Source organism: Homarus americanus, unplaced genomic scaffold (genome assembly GCF_018991925.1).
Source record: "Homarus americanus isolate GMGI-L3 unplaced genomic scaffold, GMGI_Hamer_2.0 scaffold37032, whole genome shotgun sequence".
NCBI lineage: Eukaryota > Metazoa > Arthropoda > Malacostraca > Decapoda > Nephropidae > Homarus > Homarus americanus.
This window is the reverse complement of record NW_024731852.1, coordinates 4,074,772-4,097,070: the sequence shown is the minus strand read 5'-3', so window position 1 is coordinate 4,097,070 and position 22,299 is coordinate 4,074,772. Positions and strand designations below refer to the sequence as shown.

General features: G+C 37.2%; 1 protein-coding gene across 5 annotated transcripts in view; it reads left to right on the top strand.

The window, feature by feature from the left end:
- Positions 1 to 22,299, top strand: part of LOC121867948 (DNA ligase 4-like) — a 39,661-nt gene that overhangs the window by 5,638 nt on the left and 11,724 nt on the right. For 4 of the 5 annotated variants that reach the window (XM_042368099.1, XM_042368100.1, XM_042368097.1 and 1 more), the window contains exons 4-13: positions 1,887 to 2,044; positions 6,829 to 7,004; positions 9,943 to 10,151; positions 11,399 to 11,556; positions 12,823 to 12,911; positions 16,235 to 16,341; positions 17,276 to 17,402; positions 18,560 to 18,683; positions 19,164 to 19,348; positions 19,753 to 19,890. In XM_042368099.1, the coding sequence (XP_042224033.1) occupies positions 1,887 to 2,044; positions 6,829 to 7,004; positions 9,943 to 10,151; positions 11,399 to 11,556; positions 12,823 to 12,911; positions 16,235 to 16,341; positions 17,276 to 17,402; positions 18,560 to 18,683; positions 19,164 to 19,348; positions 19,753 to 19,890 (1,471 nt within the window). Of the gene's footprint in view, positions 1 to 1,886; positions 2,045 to 2,495; positions 2,620 to 6,828; positions 7,005 to 9,942; positions 10,152 to 11,398; positions 11,557 to 12,822; positions 12,912 to 16,234; positions 16,342 to 17,275; positions 17,403 to 18,559; positions 18,684 to 19,163; positions 19,349 to 19,752; positions 19,891 to 22,299 lie in introns of those variants that run through there. The other variant, XM_042368101.1, reaches the window with a different exon arrangement.

Genomic DNA, 22,299 nt, shown 5'->3' with positions numbered 1-22,299 from the left:
AACAAACCTTTTGGTACAAACTGGGGTAGCATTGTTGATTCTGTGCTCTTTTAAAGCCTTTTTTGAGTAAAATTATTGTGAATTCTACCTCACTTTTCAAACCCCCTGACACAGTTGACTCTTCATATTGGTATCACTTAACTTAAAATGGGATTTTGTTACCAGACATTTTTAAAAACTTGCCTTACAGATATTATCATAACTTTATCAGACTTAAATAGTACTCAAGGTATAGGTCAGATGCAAAGGTATAATACAACAAGTAATCCAGAATGGAAAAAGAGTAATAAGACCTAAGGTAAATTTATTGTACAGTACTGTACTCCCATATCCCTGGAACTTTTAATGTGTTAGTTAATGCCCTTGCATGCTCAGTTGACTAATATATACTGCAATTAACTTAGACATTTTACCACAAACTTGCCGAGTTGTAATTTCAAATGGTATTGCAGCTCAGGTTGGGGTAAGGGAGTGTGAGGAGCTTCTCATGAATTTGTGGAGTAAGTTATTTGGTTTAATGGCATTGAGAGTGCTAGAGATTAATGAAGTTAGTTAGCATACAGGTATTTACAGGAACAAATAATATAACCAAACTAACACTAATGTTGTATTGTACTGTGGTTTATTTCATGCATTCCTTGGACACATGGTCATGATAGTATCCACTGTACATAGGTAGTATCATTTTATGTAACCCTCCTGGTCCCAAACTTTTCAATTGATAGATACTTTACTGTTCTCAGAAGGTGAGATGGAGCCTAAAGAAGGATATTTAGTCAGTCACTTATCATTAAAAGGATGCCTACTGATGTGTTTCTATTCATATTATGGTACTGTATTGTAGTTGTAAAAAATTCTTATATTTTAGGTTGGAAAAAGGTTTTTCCACTGTAAGATACTTTTTTACCTTCTCTTAGGGTGCAGGTGACTCAGAAAATTTTTAACAAACTTTCAGATTCAAGGTCCTTCTACTCTTGGCTAATAAAAAATAATTCTTGTATTGTACACTTAAGATGGACCTGTTCTTGGAAAATCTTTGGAAGAGGAAAATCATGATACCCATAGGTTAAGTTTCTTGCCTGCTGACTAGGGTAGTCTTCTTATAGAACTGTGGGAATCGAGAGCTTCTCGTTTTTTCAGTGGTGACGCCTCCACTGGGATACGGTATTAGAATTGACAGTTTTCCATCTGAAAATTTTCATTCATTTCCAAGGGAAGTAATATTCCTAACTGAATTACTTGACTGAGAGGTTGGGTTTTGCAGTTCTTGTACAGATAGTGTAATACTTGTACTGTACAGTTATTCCTCATTTAATGATTGGGATGTATTCCTTAAAAAATGATAGTTAGGCAAAATGATCGCGAACTGGAGTTATTGCGTAATTGTGTAACCAAGTCACTGACTCACCGCCCAGTAGCACTCAGAGCAGGCGAGCCTGAGCTATGTTATTGTTCTACTCATAATATCGGGTAGATACTGCATACATAATTTCATTACATATATATATATATATATATATATATATATATATATATATATATATATATATATATATATATATATATATATATATATATATATATATATATATATATATATATATATATATATATATATATATATATATATATATATATATATATATATATATATATATATATATATATATATATATATATATATATATATATATATATATATTATATATATATATACACGCACAGTAAGTGTGTGTGTGTGTTAGAACCATTGCTTTAAAGTGACCTTGGTTATATGCTATGTACCTTCCATATCATGAGAGATTATTAATATTGTTAAGTTCTGTTATAAATGTTGGTAAATTTTTTAATGATAATATTCACTCTTGTATCCATTTTCTATGCAGGAAGCCCAACTCATCAGCTGGGAGTGAAAGTGGCGATTTTGCTGAGGTAGCATACTATGTGCTTAAGAACCGCTGCCCTGACAAAGGGGACATGACCCTGCATGATGTTGACTTGCAGCTTACATCCATTGCAGAGAATTATGCATCAAAGAAGCATGGTATTTTTCTAGTTAATTTTATTAAGCTGATTTTTATACAGCATGCCCTTCAAATTTGCGGGTGCTAGGTTCTCAAAATGGCCGCGAATTGCCAATCCCCAAATAACAGTTGCTGACTGGGGGGAGGGGTACATTTCTACTTGTGTGCAAAGAAATGTATATGCCCTCTAAAGTATGTGTTTGCTCTTAGGTCAAATATATCCTTTACCTGTATTGTATACTGTATATGTGTGTGTGTGTAGAGACACACACAAAACACATAAATAAAAAATAATGGGAAAATTCTCTCACAAATACTGTAATCAGAAACAAATGTATTAAAAATGTGTGAGTCTACCCTCAAGTCAACTCCATGCTTTGTATGTGTTTTGTGTGTGTCCACACACACACACACACACATATACTGTATATACAATACATATAAAAGAAATTACTGTCTCTAGAACGAATGGCTCCCCGTCCCAGCTACGAAAATGCCAGCAACTTTAAAACTACCCTTAGACATTCTTGGTTACATCCAGGGTGTCATCCACGAATAATCGAGGTCCTCGAATCATCAGGGCATGCTGTATGACGTGAGTAGCCATTTTACCTGTAGGTATACTATCAACACCTTAGTTATTAAGCCCTCAATGGTGCAGGTACAGTATTTTGACAGGCTCTGTACCATAGGGAGACGTCATTGTTTTCGTTAGTGTTTACACCCGTGACGATGGTTCTACATAAGAAACTGAAGAAAATAAGACCCTGGTTGTAGCTCTAGTAAAATAAATGTAAAAATATTAATATGTATGTTTTAAGTAATGTTATTTAATGTTAATAAATGGAACAATAGAAGTAGCTAACCATTAATGGTAAAGAAAAAAAGCGAAATGGATTAGGAACGCCAACTTATGTAAGTGCGTATATGTGAAAACATCGTCATTTCTCTACATAAGAATATGAAAGCAACACTTATTACTGTTCATATATGTTTTAAATAATACTTACTAATGTAAAACAAAAATTCTACTCACCAATGGTGGTAAAGTCGAAAACATAAGGACAGCCAATGAATGTTGTGCGAGTTTTTAATCAGATCACGAATTCTCCAGGTTCAACTCTGGCTGAAGCTGTAGCTTTCCATAAAGATGTCATAGCTGTTGCTGAAACTGTTACTGAACCTGAAGTTGTTACTGAAGCTGCTTATGATGCTGAAGTTGATGGTGTAGCTGAAGTTGATGGTTTAGGCCTTCGAATAATAAAGCTGTCAAAAGAACCTTGCACAGCTGCTTTATTTTTTCATTATACAGTTTAGTCCGGTTTTACGTGGAAGGCCATTTATGCTCCACCTGTCAGAAGAGATAATTATTATTTACACGGTAAATTCCATCATGTACGCGTCAAGCATCAAGGCGAGGTGCGGAGCGCTGACGTCAGCTCTGACGTCAGACTCGCGCCGGTGACGTCGCAGATTGTGATTGGGTCATGTATCCTTACCAACCCACGCACCCCCTCCGCCGCGCGCTGTGTTTGGTCTAGGCATCCTTCCGCCCAAGCTTTCCGCCGCCGCGTCAGCCTCATTGTCTCCGCTATATTCACTCGTGCACAGGAACCAGTGCTTTTTTTCTTTCTACACAGTGGACCCCCACCACCCCTGAGAGGCCCTGAACTACCTGACCCAAGCCATCATACCATCTTAAAATTAAGATGTACAGTATTGAGTCAGCGATAGCCAAAAAAAAAAGGTGAGTGACGGTCGGCTCAGTCTCTATTTCAATTAATCCCATAGGTTCTGTTATTTTATTTACACGTTTCGCTTTATACACGAACCTCCATGGGTTTGATTAACTGCGTAAAACCAGACTATACTGTACATCTTAATGTAGAGGTCGTATGTGTTTTTCACATCCCTGTTAATTTTAATGCTTCGTTCTGTTTATGGATCCACATCAGAAAATGTGTTCATTGTTTGCTCCACATAATATCCACAAACCTCTCACCCTTTTCATATTGTTTTAACATATCTAGTTTCTCGGCTAAGCTTTTACACTTTCTTTTAGCTTTTGAACCAGCACTACCATCACTTGCTCTCTTGCTCATGTTAAATAGGGACTCAAAAATGCCGTAAAAAACCTGAGAAAGTTTTTCATCTTTTCCTGTTCAGATGCATGAAAACAAAAGGCCTGCCAAGCTGCGACTGTTTATACTAGTGATGCTGGCGTCACCACTCACAAGCCCGGCAGCCTCCGTGCGCAAGGCTTTTTTTTTTTTTTTTTGTAAATATACATCGCGGAATTTAGTTATTATTTACTATATGAAAAGGTAATTTTATTTTATTTTATTTTTATTATATTTTTGTCATAAATATGAAGAAAATAATGGTATAAATTTAATTGGGTCCTAAATTAACCAGTGTCTTAAATATGAATCGTTGTTAGTAGAACCGTCGTTATCGGAGGCTTTCCTGTATGTCTACATTTTAAGTAGAAAAATATCCATAACTTAATCTGAGAGATAAATGCTCAGTAAAATAACTTGAGACATCCTGTATTGATACGAGATGATTTTTAATGAATTCAAGACAAATATTATTCCGTGAATGCCATCAGTGTTCGAATAATTCTTACTTCACAAAGTATAGAAAATTGGATTACTTACATGCTCTTGCATTACCATTGTGTAGTGTGAGCATACATAACTATTTTAACCATGCCAAAGTACCGGCCAAGCCTTCGGGCAAGAAAGGTTAGAAGAAAAAGTGTTTGAGATTGAAAGGAAATCTTGAAGTACTAATGGATGAATTAGGGGTGTATCTGTTTGTGGTTTTGCCTTTCATGATGCAGTTTAGAATTTGCAACTGAGATGAACCACTACAACCTCATATCCTCTAATGGTGACTGCATCCCTGTCTTGCTCTGTATTCATCATGCATTCCACGCTCATTACATGAAAAAAGTTCAGTACAACTTGTTTACTTGTGTTAATTTTTCAGTACTGTACAGTTCATATCTTTGTTCCCCCTTTGTTTTGGGTTTATTTTTTGACAATTGTGTAATTGAAATCTGGTTTAGGGGGAATTTAATCTGATCAAAGTAAGATTTTAAAGTTAGAGGAATTCTCTAATAACAAGACTGGCTGGTTCACAGTTAATCTGGTTAAGGGAAACTTTACTGTATATATTGTGGGAGCAGTCTGGATCATGAAGTTAGGTTCCTGCACCTCTCATGATGCAGTATCAGATTATAGCAGGTACCTAAATTTAGTCTATAACAGATGTGTTGCTGTAAACAGTGTTGTATTTACTTTAATTTGAAAATTCAGTGTCATACTTGTCTTTCACACATAACACTAGTAAAAATTTGTTTCAACATTATTTTCACTTCAAGAATTGAGAAAGAGATTACTCTATTTAGATAAAAAGGTCTATACTGTATATCTATCCCAAATTCACTTGAAAAATATGAATAAAAGATATTCAACACCACTGATAATGAGTCAGCTCTTAAATGTCTGCAAGGGTGAATGTTCAGGAAAGCGAGTAGATAATGATTCTGAAGCTAGTTCAGTTAGGACACTTGTTGGCATTATTGATGGCAAAAGGACCTTCTCCATGTGCAAGAAAGGATGTTTGCAACCAATGTGAAAAGTGTAATGTTGTACAGTATGGTAGTGAAACATGGGTGGTTAAAGAGGATAATATATTATGTAGACTTGAGCAAGTTGAAATGAGAATAGTGATATGGATGTGTATTGTGACTTTGTGAGATAGGAAACCCTGTTCAGAATTAAGTGGGGTGGCTGGGTATGGGGACTTATGGAGTGTTGGTAAGATTTTGCATAGAGGTAGGCCGGGATAGTTCATGCATGTGGGAAGAATGAATGAGACCAGTTGGGTTAAGAGATGCAAGAGTTTGAATGTGGGGAGAAAGAGAGCTAGGGATAGGCCAAGAATGACATGAGGAGAAGTTGTGAGAAAGGATTTGCAATAAGTACCTGATGAGAGAGGCTGCAGAGACTGTACAGTTTGGAGAGCTGCCATCAGACAGTCATGGCTAACCCATGAAAAAGTGGAAAATGGCCATAAAGTGATGATGATGATGATGACTGATACTGTGTCAACAAAAGTACAATATTGATGTTTTGTATGTATCCATCAGGTCCATGATGGTCAGATTAGTAAGATACAGTAGTGTTAATCACCTTGTTGTGGAATGAGATTTGTGTCATCCTCTGAGATTTCTTCATATTTTGACAAGTAAATTTACACCATAATCTTGATACGTTTATAATATGTTATTCAATATTAATTATGAATGAATTTTATTTTGAAGTATTTTACAGGAGAACTTCTTAAAAGATAACGCATCCATTATATAGTATAGGACAATATACAGTATTGTAGCCAATGGTGTGCTAACATCTTGATGCTTGGAGATGTGGCCAATGATTTATTGTCTTAAACGATATTAAAGCAGAGACCATGTAAAAAAATGTAAAATGTCTTGTATCCGTTCATCATCATGTGAATCATTTCATATCAAGTCGGGTAACAATGAAGGTTTACTATACCTAGGATTCAATTTCCTTCTTTGGGTTGATTGAAGATGACTTGGAAAAAAAAATACTGTAAATTTGAAGATTGTAAAAAAATTTAAGATACTTTGGCAGAATTACACTAAAGAATTCATCTCTATACTACCTGCGCTAAACGAGAAATGTACTTTTAGATGTTGGGACATTCAGTATTGCTATATTCTTTACCTATACAGGTACCTTGGTTGACAGACATAATATTTTTACAGAGGAGGTGGAACGTTCATTGATGACAATGCTACGCAGTATGACAGCAACTGAGCAGAAGTGGCTAATGCGTGTTTTGTTGAAGGACATGAGACTTGGCATTGGACAAGGTGCTATCTTCAATGCTTGGCACCCAGATGCCAAGGATTTTTATGATGTTAACAACAATCTTGAGAAGGTAAACGAAATTGCAAGTTTTCTTCTCTTTCCATTGAAATTATCAAGTTTCATGTTTAGCCTTATTGAATCTATAAACTCATAATTCAGGGGAACGTTAGACACTGATGTCTGGGACTATTGTATTTATTAGTTATGCCTTCCTGTTGAGTCCTTAAAAGGGTCTTACAAGCAAAAGTTGCCACTCAAGACTAAATGCTAATGAGTAATTACAGTGGTCCCTCGGTTAACGAGATTTCGGTTAACGAGTTACCTTCCATAAGATTCTTAACTTCGGTTAACGAGCAATCCCTCGATTAATGAGTTTCTTACGAGCCGACCTCAACATGTTTTCGCTTGCATATGGCGGTCCACCAGCTGTAGTATTAGTCCGCCAATACAGTAATCGGTTCTAGGGCTTATATTCCTTACCATTTTAGTAAATATCAAGAAGTTTATACTATTCAATAATTTTAAAAGTTTAATATTAAATTTCTTAGTCATTTTAACAATTATTGAACATAATTGAAGGTAAGGAAACTAGTTTTATGCACGCCATCCAGCCTGTCAACACACCAAACAGGCGCCAGTCTCTCTGTCTTTTCAGTAGAGGTAACACCTTGCTTGAGACTCTCTTCAACTAAACGCTTTTTTTCTGTGTTTGCTAGCAAATTATTGGCCATTTTGAAATTTATTTTACATATTGACAATATATAATGCAGTGCAGTGTTGATTTAAAGAAAATAATCTTGAATTACACCAAGAGAACTAAAATTTTATGGGTGAAATTGCGCCATGGGGTGACTTCTCTTCCACCCCAATGCCTTCTCTTCTCCCTTCTCCACCTCCATTCTAATTCCCATCATCATCATCCAGGAGCCTTCTACATACACACCTCAAAGTAAGTGTACTTTTCTACCCTTTTTGTTGAATTTAGGCAATTTTCTGTGAGCTGGAACCAATTACCCAAAAACCCATTGAAACAATGGTCTCGGTTAACGAGCAACCTTCTAGAATGGATTGTGATCGTTAACCGAGGGACCACTGTATGTCACTTTTTAAATTATCTTTAATTATTTGAATTTTTAAATTGTGAACCCAGCTCCTTAACCTGTCGAGCACTAATCCCGTACTTATACGGGATTGTTGACCAGCCACGACCAGCGCTAATCCCGTAAAAGTACGTGGCTAGATTTAGCATTGTCCTGAACTCATATTTGTGGTAGTAGTGAGATGCGCTCAGAGCTACATTGTCACTCCCTCCTTGCCTACTGGTATACTGCTTCCTGGGCCACGTGGCTCCACGCTCGGCATGCCACAGCGGCGACAGTGTTCATCGCTCAGTGAGTCACGCTCAAGCCAACCATGCATGAACATCTCACACCGCGCTCGCTCCAGGTTGACTGGGGCTGAATACTCACAACTCGCTGTTGAGTATGATGCTACATCAGAGCTTACCCCAGATGATTTTTCTGGGTCGGATAATGTCCCCAATCGATTGTCAGATTCTTCATCTTCTTGTTGAAGTGGTGAGGGAGATGTTTCAGATGTACTGGCAAGAACAAAATGTAACACCTCGTAATCCAGCTCGTGACACACTCTCCACCTCAGAGGTTGCCACTTTCCTTCCACCTTACCACCAACACCTGGCATGAAGAAAGCACAGAAGCAGTGTCACGTCTGCTACAACACGTCACGAAGAGCAAAGAAGAAGAAGGATACTTGTTACTGCTGTAATGAGTGTAAAGTAGCACCATGGCTCAAGGACTATCACACTCTTCAGAACTATTAGTGTAATAATATGAGGTGAACCTGGCAACAATGAGTGGTAGTGCTGCCACGACACCCTTCGTAGCCTTTACCATTCACAGGCACGTATAATACCCAATTGTATGCAATTGGGGGGACTCAGATAAGCAAACATCATAAAAAAATATCAACTCATAGTGGTGTTTTATTAATTTTCTAACATGCATAATGATTGATGTGGGAGGAATAACCAGAAATATAACAAAAAGAAACACACACACAAGTGGTGTTAGGAAAGTGGAGAACTGTCAGAGTGGCGTGGGGGAGGAGCATGACTCGGCCGATTGCCATGGTGAGGGACGCCTTGAGACCCTTCCTACCTCCTCCACCACCTTCACTATGCAGTGTTACCATACAGATGCGGGAATTCTTGTGATTTTCATGTTTCTTGGACCATTTTGAGATGATTTTGGGAAAAAACAATTCTTGGGGGGGGGGCGGCACTGGGGTGTCTATTATGTCTAATATTGGCTGGCGCTCAATAGGTTAATCAGCATATAAAGTGGTACCTTTTATGAAATTTAAAGAAAATCCATTTTATGACCCCCAAGCACCAAAAATTTAGGTAGTACAGTACAGTGGTATTTTTTATGTCAAATGACATTTTGGGGGGAAAGTGGAAACTAATGTGTCTATATAGTAAAGATGGTCTATATTTTTAAGAAAATGTGTATAAAGGTGATTTAGAACTTACGGGCACAGCGTAATTGACTTTTTAAATATTGGCACTAGGAAATATGCTGTAAAGTATTTAATCTTACTATATGTTTTGTACCTTAATCTTGAAGCAATATGTAAACTTACATGCAAATATGATGATGACATCAGTAAAGGAAGTTATATTTGAGCAGGAACCATTGGTGTTGAACCAAATTCATTATAATTAAGTGCCATATGACCTCATCAGTACTGCTGCAAAGGATATAGGAAATATGATGTATTTTTATACATATTGTACCAGATTTTAAACTGGTCTACTGGTATATTTACTACCTGATGGTAAAAAAATAATTTGTTCTGTTTGTTACCAGCAGTATCTAGTGATTTTGATGAAATGATTTGAAGTAGAAGGTTCTCTTATAAAAGTGTTTCTGCGCACATACTCTTCCCTGAAGTTCTTCATTCATCTTTACTAACTGTCCTCTTCACAGGTCTGCAAAACTCTCCGTGATCCCACCATACGTCTCCATGAGATTGAAGTCTCATTGTTTTCTGCATTCCGTCCCATGTTAGCACAGCAGGCAGTGCTTGACAAAGTGGAAACACAAATGGACCATAAACCATTTTATGCTGAAACAAAATATGATGGGGAAAGATCACAAATCCACAAAAAGGGAAATGTTTACAAGTATTTTTCTCGGTAAGTTTGTAATGAAAATACTGTACAGTAAATATTTTGTTCTGAGTGTTATTGGGATGATTAGTAAATTTAGAAAAGCCTAGAAGTAATTGATATATTGACAACAGAAAATTGGTAAATGATGAAAAAAATGCTACAAAACAGAGGTTTAGTGAGATGTCCAAGATGATCAGAGTGGCTGAGAGGACCAAGGGTGTGAACTGTTGAGTAGTGGAGGGGATTCCAGATAAATACTCTGACATTGGATAGACATATGCGAAGGATGTCAGAAGGTAGGATGACAAAGTGTGTGTAAAAACGTATTGTAATGGTTGTGTTAGGTAAAGGCAGGCAGCCTATATCATGGGAGGGAAAAGCAATTTGTTAAGGCAAGAACAAGGAAGAGGGCAGACAAGAAATATGTTGTAATGGACATCCTGAAGGCCCTACATTATAGGACATGAGATAAAAATTCAGGAAATATAAATATAGTAATGTGAACTGAATAATTTCAAGACTAATTATGTAACATATAAAAATGATTAAAGTAAATTATCTTTAACAAACAATTGTTAAGGGCGTGATATACGGTGTCGCAATGAATGAGTGTAATAAAATTTTTCCAGCATATGTCATAGCAGGAGTTCAGTTTCTAAGCCAAAAGTTTTGTTTATAATCATTGCCATGTGGCTATAATATTCTGGAAGCAACTGGAAGTGGTGTTAGGATTGTGAAATCTCCATTTTCTGGTTGGGATAACAAACAAATAGGTATAAGAGGTTGACAGAGGGCTTACCCATGACTCGAGTAACTCTTCTTTCTTAATGAAGGCGAGCATTCACATGAATACCTTAATTTCTAAATTTGAAAAGGTCCTGTTCTGTTTAGGAGAATAACTTATTCAATAATATTTTGCTATTGTAAAAATAATATGCAAGGGCAAACTCTGTCACAAAGGGTTGGCATTCCCTATAAGTAAAATTATTTGCTCTATCCTCGGTCATAAAATGAGATTTCAGAATGCGTCCCCTATTTTATGCATATTTATTCTTGCTAACCTTTTGCCACGCTGATGCAGGATGTCAGGAATCAATGGCAAACAGACACTCTCCCTTCATTCACTTTCATTTGTTCTCACAAACTCTCATGACAGTAATGCTCTGTTGTGTTGTTCCTCTCCCACAATAGGGGTCCAAATTTTATCAGTTTATAAAGCAAATTATGCAATGATTTCTCCATTGTTTCTTATTGTCTATTTTTTCTTTCAGAAATGCACATGAGTTTACTAGTAATTTTGGTGGTGACAGGAACTCGGGACTTTTCACACCATACCTTCACCCACTGATTCTTCCACATGTAAAGGAAGTCATCCTGGATGGGGAGATGATGGGCTGGAGCAAGACACACAAGAGTATTGTTAGCAAAGGTAACCATAGCCATTTTTGGCCTAGTCCAAAAGTTGTCTCAGTCAGTCAATTTGTTAGGATTGGTATTTATAGAGCTGGCTGATACAACTAAACGATAAGAGATAAAATAAGTACAGTACAATACTGAGAGATATTAATGTAATTTTGTGATTGAATTAAATTCTTTGTTTTAGGACATTACTATAACTTACTTATATTTCACTAGTGTTTGAAAATACTCATTTTTTATTATCATACATAAGAATAAAAAACCACAATACTGTATAGCCAACAAGTCTAAGAGATTATGAGAGCCACTTGGCATGAGGGTGTATGTTAGAAATGGAGAATTGATTCTGATATGCTATTACCTAGTGGAGACCATAACCAGGCAGCTTGTGTACTTGGTTTCTTCTTACCACTTTGAGGATTTGTTGGCTGACACTGAATTTCATAGTGGTGATTTGATTTTGATGTCAAAGATATTGGACAGAAACTATAAAATCATTGATGCTAGAATGTAACTGGCACCAAATGTGCTGATTGGACAGCCACTGCTCTGGATGACTTCTTGCCTCATAAGGCCAACTTTTGTATGTGATTTCTCCCATATAGGCAAGGGGTGTGATGAGAAGGAATGATTATTTGGTATACAGTGGGGTATGCTATAACGAATCTAATTGGTTCTAGAACCTTGTTCGTTATAGCATTCGTTCGTTATAGGATTAATCCGTTCCAGGCCCCCAAATACAACCACTTAACACTGAAAAATATAATATAAAATTGTAAAAATTGTAAAAAAGTGCATAAATATGCATCTAAACCCCTTAAATAAAGAATATCATTAATACTTGTAATAAAAAACAATAAATTAGTAAAAAAAAAAAAAAAATTAAATAATGTTAGTTGCAGGAGTTTCGTTCGTTATAGCATTCTCAATTTTATAGGTAAAACCGTTCGTTATAGGAATATTCGTAGTAGGATCCGTTCGTTATAGCATACCCCACTGTACCAAAATAGGGCTAAAAGATAAACCCTGACTTGCACTATAGGAGAGATCATGAAGAGTCCCTAATCCCCAAGAAAACTACTTGTATTATTAGGACCACCTGGCTGCACTGTAGGCTCCAGTAGAAAAGAGGATACATTAAGTTCTGCATAATTTCTATTTATTTGCTTTCAATTTTTGGGGGATACCATACCTACAGTATAAGAGCAATGATTTAGCTTGTCACTGTGCTATTCATTGAAGCTTTGAACAGAGGTTAATGTAATATTTTTGTTAGGTGAACACCTGGATGTGAAGAATTTACGGGAGGAGGGTGACTGGCACGTCTGCTTCTGTGTCTTTGATATTGTTTATCTGAATGGAGAGGTAAGTTACTGTTTTCTGTTTTATCTCTTTAAAACTAACAAATAATGAACCCAAAGCATGTGGATAAAGTAGATCCCCATTAATATGCAAAGTTATGTCATTAATGGAATTTGCACATGCAGTGCAGGTGTACTGTACATGAATATTTAAAGTAAAGGAAAACAGGATTAGGTTCCAGTTACTGTATTGCAAAGACTATTTATACTGTATAGACAATTTTTACTGTTAAGATGTTTTCCAGACAATACATTTGGTTTATTCCTTTTACTTCACACAACCTTGTATCATTCATCAGTAGCACTTGACACAACTCATTCATGGATATACAGTGATATCCCCATTAACCGGAACAATTGGTGCAGAGCACTTTCGGGTGTGAGAGATTTCCGGGTAACCAGATAACTTTCTCAAACCTGGATAAATACCTTATACCTGGAATCATTCCCGGTTACTGGGAAAAGTTTCCGAGTGTCTAAACTATACATCTTGCATAGACATACACTAGCCCACATCCCCAGAATGCTTCTGGGAGGTAGGGAATGTTTTTCTACCTGAGTCCGTAAAAGTAGTTCTAATTACCGTATATACGCGTCTATAACCCCCTCCCCCCCTCGTTTATAGGTCGACCCTGATTTTTTGACCAAGAAATCGTTAATTTATGATATTCCTCGTTTATAGTTCGACCCACGTTTTTGAGGGTAATGGAACAACAAAACCTTCAGTAAAAGCGCTCTACGTCCTATAAACTGAGGCTCGCCGTGCATGAAACACGAGTGCCGAAGGCAAATTGTTTACCATTTATTATTACGACACTTTACACTGAAACGCGGGTAGTTTCAACAAAAATATTGTATATTTCCATTCAAGTATTTATTCAAGTCAATTAGGAGGGAATATTATTGTAATACAACAGTTTTTTAACTAAACCATTCGAAAAGCGATTACGGTAACATCTTTTGAACGAAAGAAAAGCGAAAGTCATTGTTTTCGTCACGATTTTATCCCACTTTCCACTGTAATACGTACGTAATTTCAGCAAAAATATTACATTTCCGTGAATGTATTATATCAAGCACAGTATGAATAGAATATCATTGTAATATAACAGAATTTTAACCAAAAACTATTAAAAAAATGAGTAACATCTCAAGAACGGAAGCTTAGGTAAAGTCTTTTGTTTTCGTCATGTATTTTATCCTATTTTACATTGAAATACATCACGTTTCAGCAAAACTACTATTTATTTCCGAGAATATATTCATTCAGGCGCAGTTTAGGTAGAATATACGTGTGATGTAATAGTTTTTTAACTGAAAACGATTAGAAAAACATGTACCCTCTAGCCTTGTTCAAGGAGAGGACTGGGAGAAGCTGTTTGGTGCTGCAGACGATGACAAGGAAAATTATTTTGATGGATTTTAATGAAAATATTCAGAAATATGGTATCGTAGTATTTATTCAAGTCAATTAGGATAGAATATTATCGTAATACAACAGTTTTTTAACTGAAAACCAATCGAAAAGCGATTACGGTAACTTCTTTTGAACGAAAGAAAGCGAAAGTCATTGTTTTTGCCACGAGTTTATCCCACTTTCCACTGTAATACGTATGTCATTTCAGCAAAAATATTACATTTCCGTGAATGCATTATATCAAGCACAGTATGAATAGAATATCATTGTAATATAACAATATTTTAACCAAAAACTATTAAAAAAACGAGTAACTTCTCTTGAACATTGGAAGGTTAGGTAAAATCTTTTGTTTTCGTCATGTATTTTATCCTATTTTACATTAAAATACATCACGTTTCAGCAAAACTACTATTTATTTCCGAGAATATATTCATTCAGGCACAGTTAAGGTAAAAATATACATGTTATATAACAATTTTTTAACTGAAAACGATTCGAAAAACACGTGTACCGTCTAGCTGATACAGCTGGTGGTGCGTGATGCGTCATGCGTCGTTGTAAACAATAGGAGGTTGAAGTAGATTACCGGGTATTATATTAAGTGTGAAATATCAAAAAGGTTTTTATTACCGGTATTTTTTGTAGATCAATGAGAACTGTGATACCGTATATGATATGATAAGTTAGCCTGTGCTAAGAACTTCAACATAGACTACTGAAAGCACGTTGTACGGTAATTTAGCCTATTGTAAGTTGGTGAGCTTCATTTACTGAAGGAACTGCACAACTTTTCATTACTAATTGGTACATATTTTACGTTTCCATTGTTTACTGGCAGTAAATGGTAAATATGTTTCATGTCTGAAGCTAAAAGTTGCTCCTCGCCCTTCCCATCATGCACGGGTTCAACCTAACAAAACTATTACGCATGTATAGGACGACCCTCAATTTTTTGCCTAAAAATTTAGTCTTAAAAACTCGAACTATACACGAGTATATACGGTACGTTTAAAACTCCGTTTGCTTACTAGAATAATTCAAAATAGTTTACCTAAGTTTGGTTCAATAAATATATTGAAAAACTAAAAATCTTTATGATACAGGCATGAATGGAGCTGTGAGGGATTAGTGGCTTTCATGTAACTGACTTGACCTGTCACAATGTCAGGTGGAGGCAGTGTGGGGGATTAGTGGTCTCATTTTACTGACCTTCTGATGGGATGTCAGGTCATCCTTTGTTGGGTGGGGGATTAGTGGGTCTCATGACCTGAAGATGTTACTGGTGAATCTTACCACTCCATCTCTCTAGTCACCCACACCTTTCTGCTTTCTCACTCCATATTTTAAGATGTTATGTAACATAATGTTGAAGGGATACAACTTTGCTCATTTATACTTATACTTATCACAATCTCCCTAAAAATACTTTAGCTTTTGTCTTTATTCAAGACATCATCAGGTCATGAGACCCACTTATCCCCCACCCAAGGAAGAGTGACTTGACATTCCATCAGAAAGTCAATAATATGAGACGACTAAATCCCCCACCCTACTTCCACCTTTACATTGAGTCAAGTTAGGTCAGGTCTCCCCCCAAAATACTTTAGCTTTTGTCGTTATTCAAGATATTTTTAGAAAATGCTCTTAATTTTTAACCTCAGAATTCGTTCCCAAAGCCGAATTTTTGGAAAATTCCAGCTTTGGGAATGATTTTCCGAGAAAATTTTAATTCCAGCTATCAGAGAGTTCTGGGTTTGAGGGATTCCGGTTAACGGAGATGTTACTGTATAGTACTGTGTTTTCATTATGTATATTTCCCTCCCATCTAATGCTTTCCTCATTCCGTCCTTAGTCTTTTCCATTTTAAATTTTATAAAACTAAAATTTTATATTTTTTTCTTGCATAGGTGCTATCTAACTTGCCTTTACGTGACCGAATAGAGAAGATCAAAACAGTCATCAAGCCCTTGGAAGGCCGAGTTATGCTCTCTACAAGAACATATGTCAAGTCCAAGTGAGGTTCTTTCAGATTTTTGCTTTTATTTTATCAAGTTCAAGTAAGGTTCATTCAAGGTTTTGTGTCTACTACAGGGATGGGGCCGTTTATCTGGCATCCTGGGATCAGGAACCCTTTAAAAACCATCAATGTTCTGGAACAAATTATTTAAAATGAGTGCCAAGTAATTCCCTGGCAGGGGTATTTCTAACCATTCCCTACCTTTGAGCTGTATGTTCTGTTACTTATTTTTTAGCTCCCAAGTTTCTATTGGCTTCTGAGGTGATTGGTTGGTATTTTTATGTTCTTCTGGATGTACTTAATTACTGAAGTTAACCCCACCAAATTTCAAGTCTGAGAGAAAATCATATTTGGGTGAAAATACTTGAAATTTGGTGGGAGAACAACAACAACCAATCACCTCGGAAACCAATAGTTGGCGAGTACAGTAATTAGCATTGAGAAAAATTTCATTAAAATCTTCCAAGTGTCATTACGACCACTAATTGCTCTTCAATCGAACTGGCAAGCACAGATTCAGGATCAGCATGCTCACTAGTACCTATACTGAAATTTGGAATGAATTCGCATATATACCTTAGTAACCAATAGTTGGCGCATACAGTAATTAGCATTGAGTAAGTTATGAAAGAGATTGGCAATTGAAATCTCATAACTCTGAAACTTATAACCAAGTCTTGGGGTCACATGCAGAGTTTGGTATTTAGAGAAGTTGGCCCTGCTTCCTGCTATGTAATTAAGCCTAAACTCCCAAATTTCAGATGAATGTGGGTTCTTCACACTCTTCTTTAAGGGCTGAGGTTGTTGCAGGAAAGATGACTGATCTTCAAATTAACCCTCATTCCTAGTTGGGGGTGTTCATGAGCCATTTTGTCCAACCTTTGTTTTAAAATGGTATTCAGGACCAGTCTCTCATAATATGCTGTTGCAGGGAGGATGTGATCAGAGTACTGAATGAGGCCATAGACAAGAGAGAGGAAGGTGTTGTGCTCAAGGACCCAGACTCGGTGTACCGGCCAGCCTCTCGCAAAGGTGGATGGATCAAAGTCAAGCCTGAGGTAAATCACTTTCAATGTTTGGTAGTGGGTGAATCTTGTTTATAAGTCACCCAGTTGCTAACTCACCTTTAATCCTTATCAATGAGTGACCCAAACTCTACCTGTATGGGAAAATATTATTGATGAGTTGCTCAGTTGTTAATTAACCAATCAAGTTGTGGAGAAGTTTCCTTTTGATTGTTTTGGGGTTATGGGTAGTGAGTAGCAAATACAGTGAACCCTCACTTTACGCGGTCAATTGAACCCACGGCGGCCCGCGTAAAGTGAGAAACGTGTAAAGTGAACAACATAACATATGGGATTAATTGAAATAGAGACCGGGCCGACCCCCAAACTCCACTTTTTCAGACACTATACCTACGTTGTAGTAAAAATAACTTCTTAATTTTATGATGGTATGCATACACAATTAATAATTAAGAGAAATATCAATAACATTAGGTTTTTTAACACTTACATTAGTAGAAAAGATGGCTGGGCACACTGGGATGGGGGGTTGGTTCCAAGGCAGAGGGCAGATTATTGGCCCTCACCTGTATCACTTGTATCAATTGTATCACTATCCACCACAGAGGCTTGCAGGGCCTCTTTGTCAAACCCCTCAAAGTCCATATAAGTCCATATCCTCACTATCATTATCACTATCACTGACTTGGGCCGGCTGTGGTGGGTGGCGGGTGAAGAACTCGGTAATGTTTTGATGACTGGGCGACCTTGTGCGCACCCTGCTCGCTCCGCTCTCCGCGTAAAAGGGTACACACACCGCGGAAAGTGAGCATTCCGAGTTCGGTAGGGTACCGCGTAAACGTGGAAACGCGTAAAGTGGGACCGCGTAAAGCGAGGGTTGACTGTATAGAAATTTGCTTAAAAAAATTTAAGTTAAAATTAAGCAGTGTTGAGATTTGTTGTACACCAGAAATATTTAAATTAATTCTTTGAAATGAAGGAAAACTAGATGGAGCAGATTAAAGGAATAATGTTATGGTGTAAATGTGACATTATTGGAAATGTTGGAGAAAACTAGAAAAGATTGCCTTGAAATTATCATCAGGTTCATTGGGGCAACAATCAGTGCTTTTGTAAAATTATAATATGATATACCTAACTTAACCACTAATTTTCTTGTTAGAGTAATGTTGCCACTTGTATCCCAACAGTACGTCAACTCTCTTGTACCCGAGCTTGACCTGGTGATTATTGGAGGGTATTATGGAAAGGGCCGACACCAAGGTGTGCTATCACATTTCTTGCTTGGGGTTGCCGTCCCAAGTGGAGTTCCTGGTACGTACTATGAGTCATAATTCCCTTAATAGAATTAGCATTGAGAGATAGATGGATAGATAGCTCTGTCCAATTCTGTGTAATTATACTGTACTTCTTATAATGGTATATTTTCTTACGTGACAAGAAATTGCATTAATTTTAATCAACCAACTTAAAGTGCAGAAGAGCTTGCACTCTAACCCTGGTAGTGTGGTAGTGTAGTTATTGTCATTGTAGTTGCATTAACAAATTTTAAACTTTTATTTCTAATGTCATATTTCAATAATGAAACACAATGCTATCATCAAACTTAATGGGTTGTCAATGATACCCAGTTATGTTCAGACAGATTTAGAAGATTATGGTTTACACATTGAGTAGGAAACATATTGCTGATTGTTTGCATCTGTTTATGGTCTTGATATTAAGACAACAGTGTTTATATGGTATACATAAACAAGTGTTTTACTTTCTATTCAAGTTGCAATATTTTTCCAGGTGGCAAGCCTCGTGAGTTCCACTCTTTCTGTCGCATTGGATCGGGTTATACAGTTGCAGAGCTTGGAGAGCTGGTAGACAAGCTTAGTCCCCACACCAAAGTGGGCCAGCAACCTAAAAATGTTGTTGTATCTAGGGAGAAGCCTGATGTGTGGATTGACCCAGTCAAGTCTTATATTGTACAGGTTATATCATTTATTGTTTTATTTATAAGTCATAAAGCATTATCACTAGTAAACCTTGAATGCTTTGTAGCTTATGTCACTTTTTGGTCATTTCAACATCTGTGACACAAACTTAGTTGTCTGAAAGCATCTAAGAAGGCCTATGCCCTTAGTGATAATACTCTATCCTTTGAACTCTCTACATATAATCTCCAACAACTCGAAACATGCTGCTTAAAATGTCTTTAGTATTGACATATGGATGTCTTGATGAATACATTCAACAGATATCCAGTTGGCTACCTGTTCTCTTCCCTTGCCATATAGTAGAACACTGAATATGAATATTACAGAAGACCTCTGAATCTGCTCTTGGGTCACATCTGTCCCTTTCTGGGGGAACATTTAACATTTTTTTTTTACAGGTTAGGGCTGCTGAGATTGTGAAGAGTGACTTGTACCAAGCTAAAGTGACACTGAGGTTCCCTAGAGTTGAAAAAGTACGATACGACAAGCCTTGGTATGACACCCTCACCACTACAGAGCTAGACCAGCTTGTAAAGGTTGGATTTTAGTGTTTGTAATTTTTTTTTATGTATGAATTTGTAGAGAACCAGCTAAAACATAATTGAGGTGAGATAACAGTCAGGTTATGAAATAGTAATGTACTGTATGAGATAAAGTGTCACTCTTGTAAGTGCAGTAGAACCTCTATACATGGGACTTCAATACACCGGAATTCAATTTTTTGGACTCTATAAGGTGCTCCAGATTGCCCCTCTATTCACCAGCAATATTAAAAAATGTCCAGGAAATCCACCATCAGTCTAGATGGTTTGTGTGTTCATATGTGTGTAGATGTGTGTGTGTGTGTGTGTGTGTGTGTGTGTGTGTGTGTGTGTGCGTGCGTGCGTGCGTGTGTGTGGCGCTGAATGCTACACATCTTGGTCTGAGTCCTGCCATTATATGTACTATATCATTGTGCTGTATCTCACCGTCTACACTCATTTACGTGAACTTTTTATTTTTAGCTTTTATGTAGAGTACGTATTTTATGAAAGGGATAAAATTTTGTAGAATACCTATTTTAAAAACAGGGTAAGACTAGAAAATGCTAATGAAAAAAACATCACGTGCTCACTGAATACTCTATAGTAGCCTAACGAGAGCTACTAAGTACGATGGCTGGGGGTGGTGGTGGGAGTGCACCAGGCGTTGCTGCATTCTCAAGGTGTATTTATTGATTCAGTACAGTATTATATTCTTGCATGATCAGCTGCTTATGATGTATGAGTCATCAGAATTTATATAACAAAATTTCAATTGAAGAATAATAAAAAAAAATAATACGATATAATTTTAATTTACTTGAAAATAAAAGGATAAGCTGTATTGGAAGGTATTCACTCAGGATGTGTTCCTGAAGACAGATTTTGTTATAAATGATAGAGATGCAGAATGCTGTTAACATGGTGAAAGAGAGTGAGGGTGATCTGCTGATCGTGTTTTGTAATATGGGAGAGGTTATTATTTTACGATAATGTTTTATCAACCCGGCACCATATGAACCTAAATAATATGGGAATTATGGTGAAATTGTATAAAGATGCGTTAAAGGGGTCCTGGGGAAGGAGCTACCCACCTGCACTACCTCCTGCTCTCAGATACACTCCATCTCACAGTTTTTCTTTATTCTTAAGGTACATTGAAACTCCTTTTTTTGCAAATTCTATGGTTATCAATAATATACCTACATATAACACTTCACAGCACAAAAGTCATATCAGAGAAAACATTTGTCAACAACTAGACTTATATGTGATTTTCTTGAAAGAGTCCAGATAAACAGGGTTATGTCCATTGTCTAGACCCCTTCCCCCCCTCTATAGATTCACTTTTTCTTTACCTTTGGTTTTTCCAGACTGGGGTTCTACCACATTTAGTCCAGTTTATCGAGGTACTACTATATATTGAAATGTTTAGGACATCAGAATTTTTTATAGCATTAATGGAATTGTACCAAAAGAGTTGCAGTGAACAGATATAATAGGAAAGTTGAAAAGAAGGAATGGAGAAGTTAAAAGAGAAGAAAATGTATTTATGCATGTTAGAATGTGTATGGCTGCAATTAAGAATATTAAAAGGATGTGAAGCCCATACTTTGGATGCACGAGAAAAAGCAAGTTGGGTGCAGTGGAAATTATGTATACTTCAGACCAATATGTATGTGAGGTGAATGACATGCAGCAAAGAATAAATAATGAAATATATAGAATATTTATTTAAAATCACATATATATATATACAGTTAACCCTCACTTTACGCGGTCCCGCATTCCGCGTTTCCACGTTAACGCGGTGCCTTGCCAGAACCTCACGTGCTCACATTAAGCGGTACGTGAACCCCATTACGCGGAGAGTGTCCGGCGCGACGCTATTTTTAGATTCGCCCCACCTGCCACCCGCCCGCCTGCCTGCCTGCCTCTCCCTCCTCCTCCCTCCGCTTGGGCAAGCGGCGCGGTAAGGTTGCGCAGTGTGTCTTTGTTTGCTTTATCACTGACGTCATATGACGTATCAGACCTGTGATTGGCCATGCATCCCTACCCCCCTCTGCTGCTAGCTGTAATTGGCTTAAAGTATTATGACGTGTCCACCCGGGGGAGGGAGGGAGGGAGGAAAGACAACGCTTGACCTAACCGCGGCAGTTTCATCCCTCAAGGCCACTCCGTGTAAATGCGCATCCATTGTTCCGTAAAATGGCTTCCGCCGGACCACCACCCCCAGAGAGAAACCTTTCCTTACCTGGACCCAGCGGCACTAAACCAAAGAAGACACGACGTTCCTTAAGCTACGAGGTGAAGTATAGCATCATCCAAGAGTTGGAGAAAGGAACAAGGCAGGTTGATTTGGCGCGCCAGCATGGCGTGAACGAATCTACGATCCGGACTATAAAGAAGGATTCAGCCAAGATA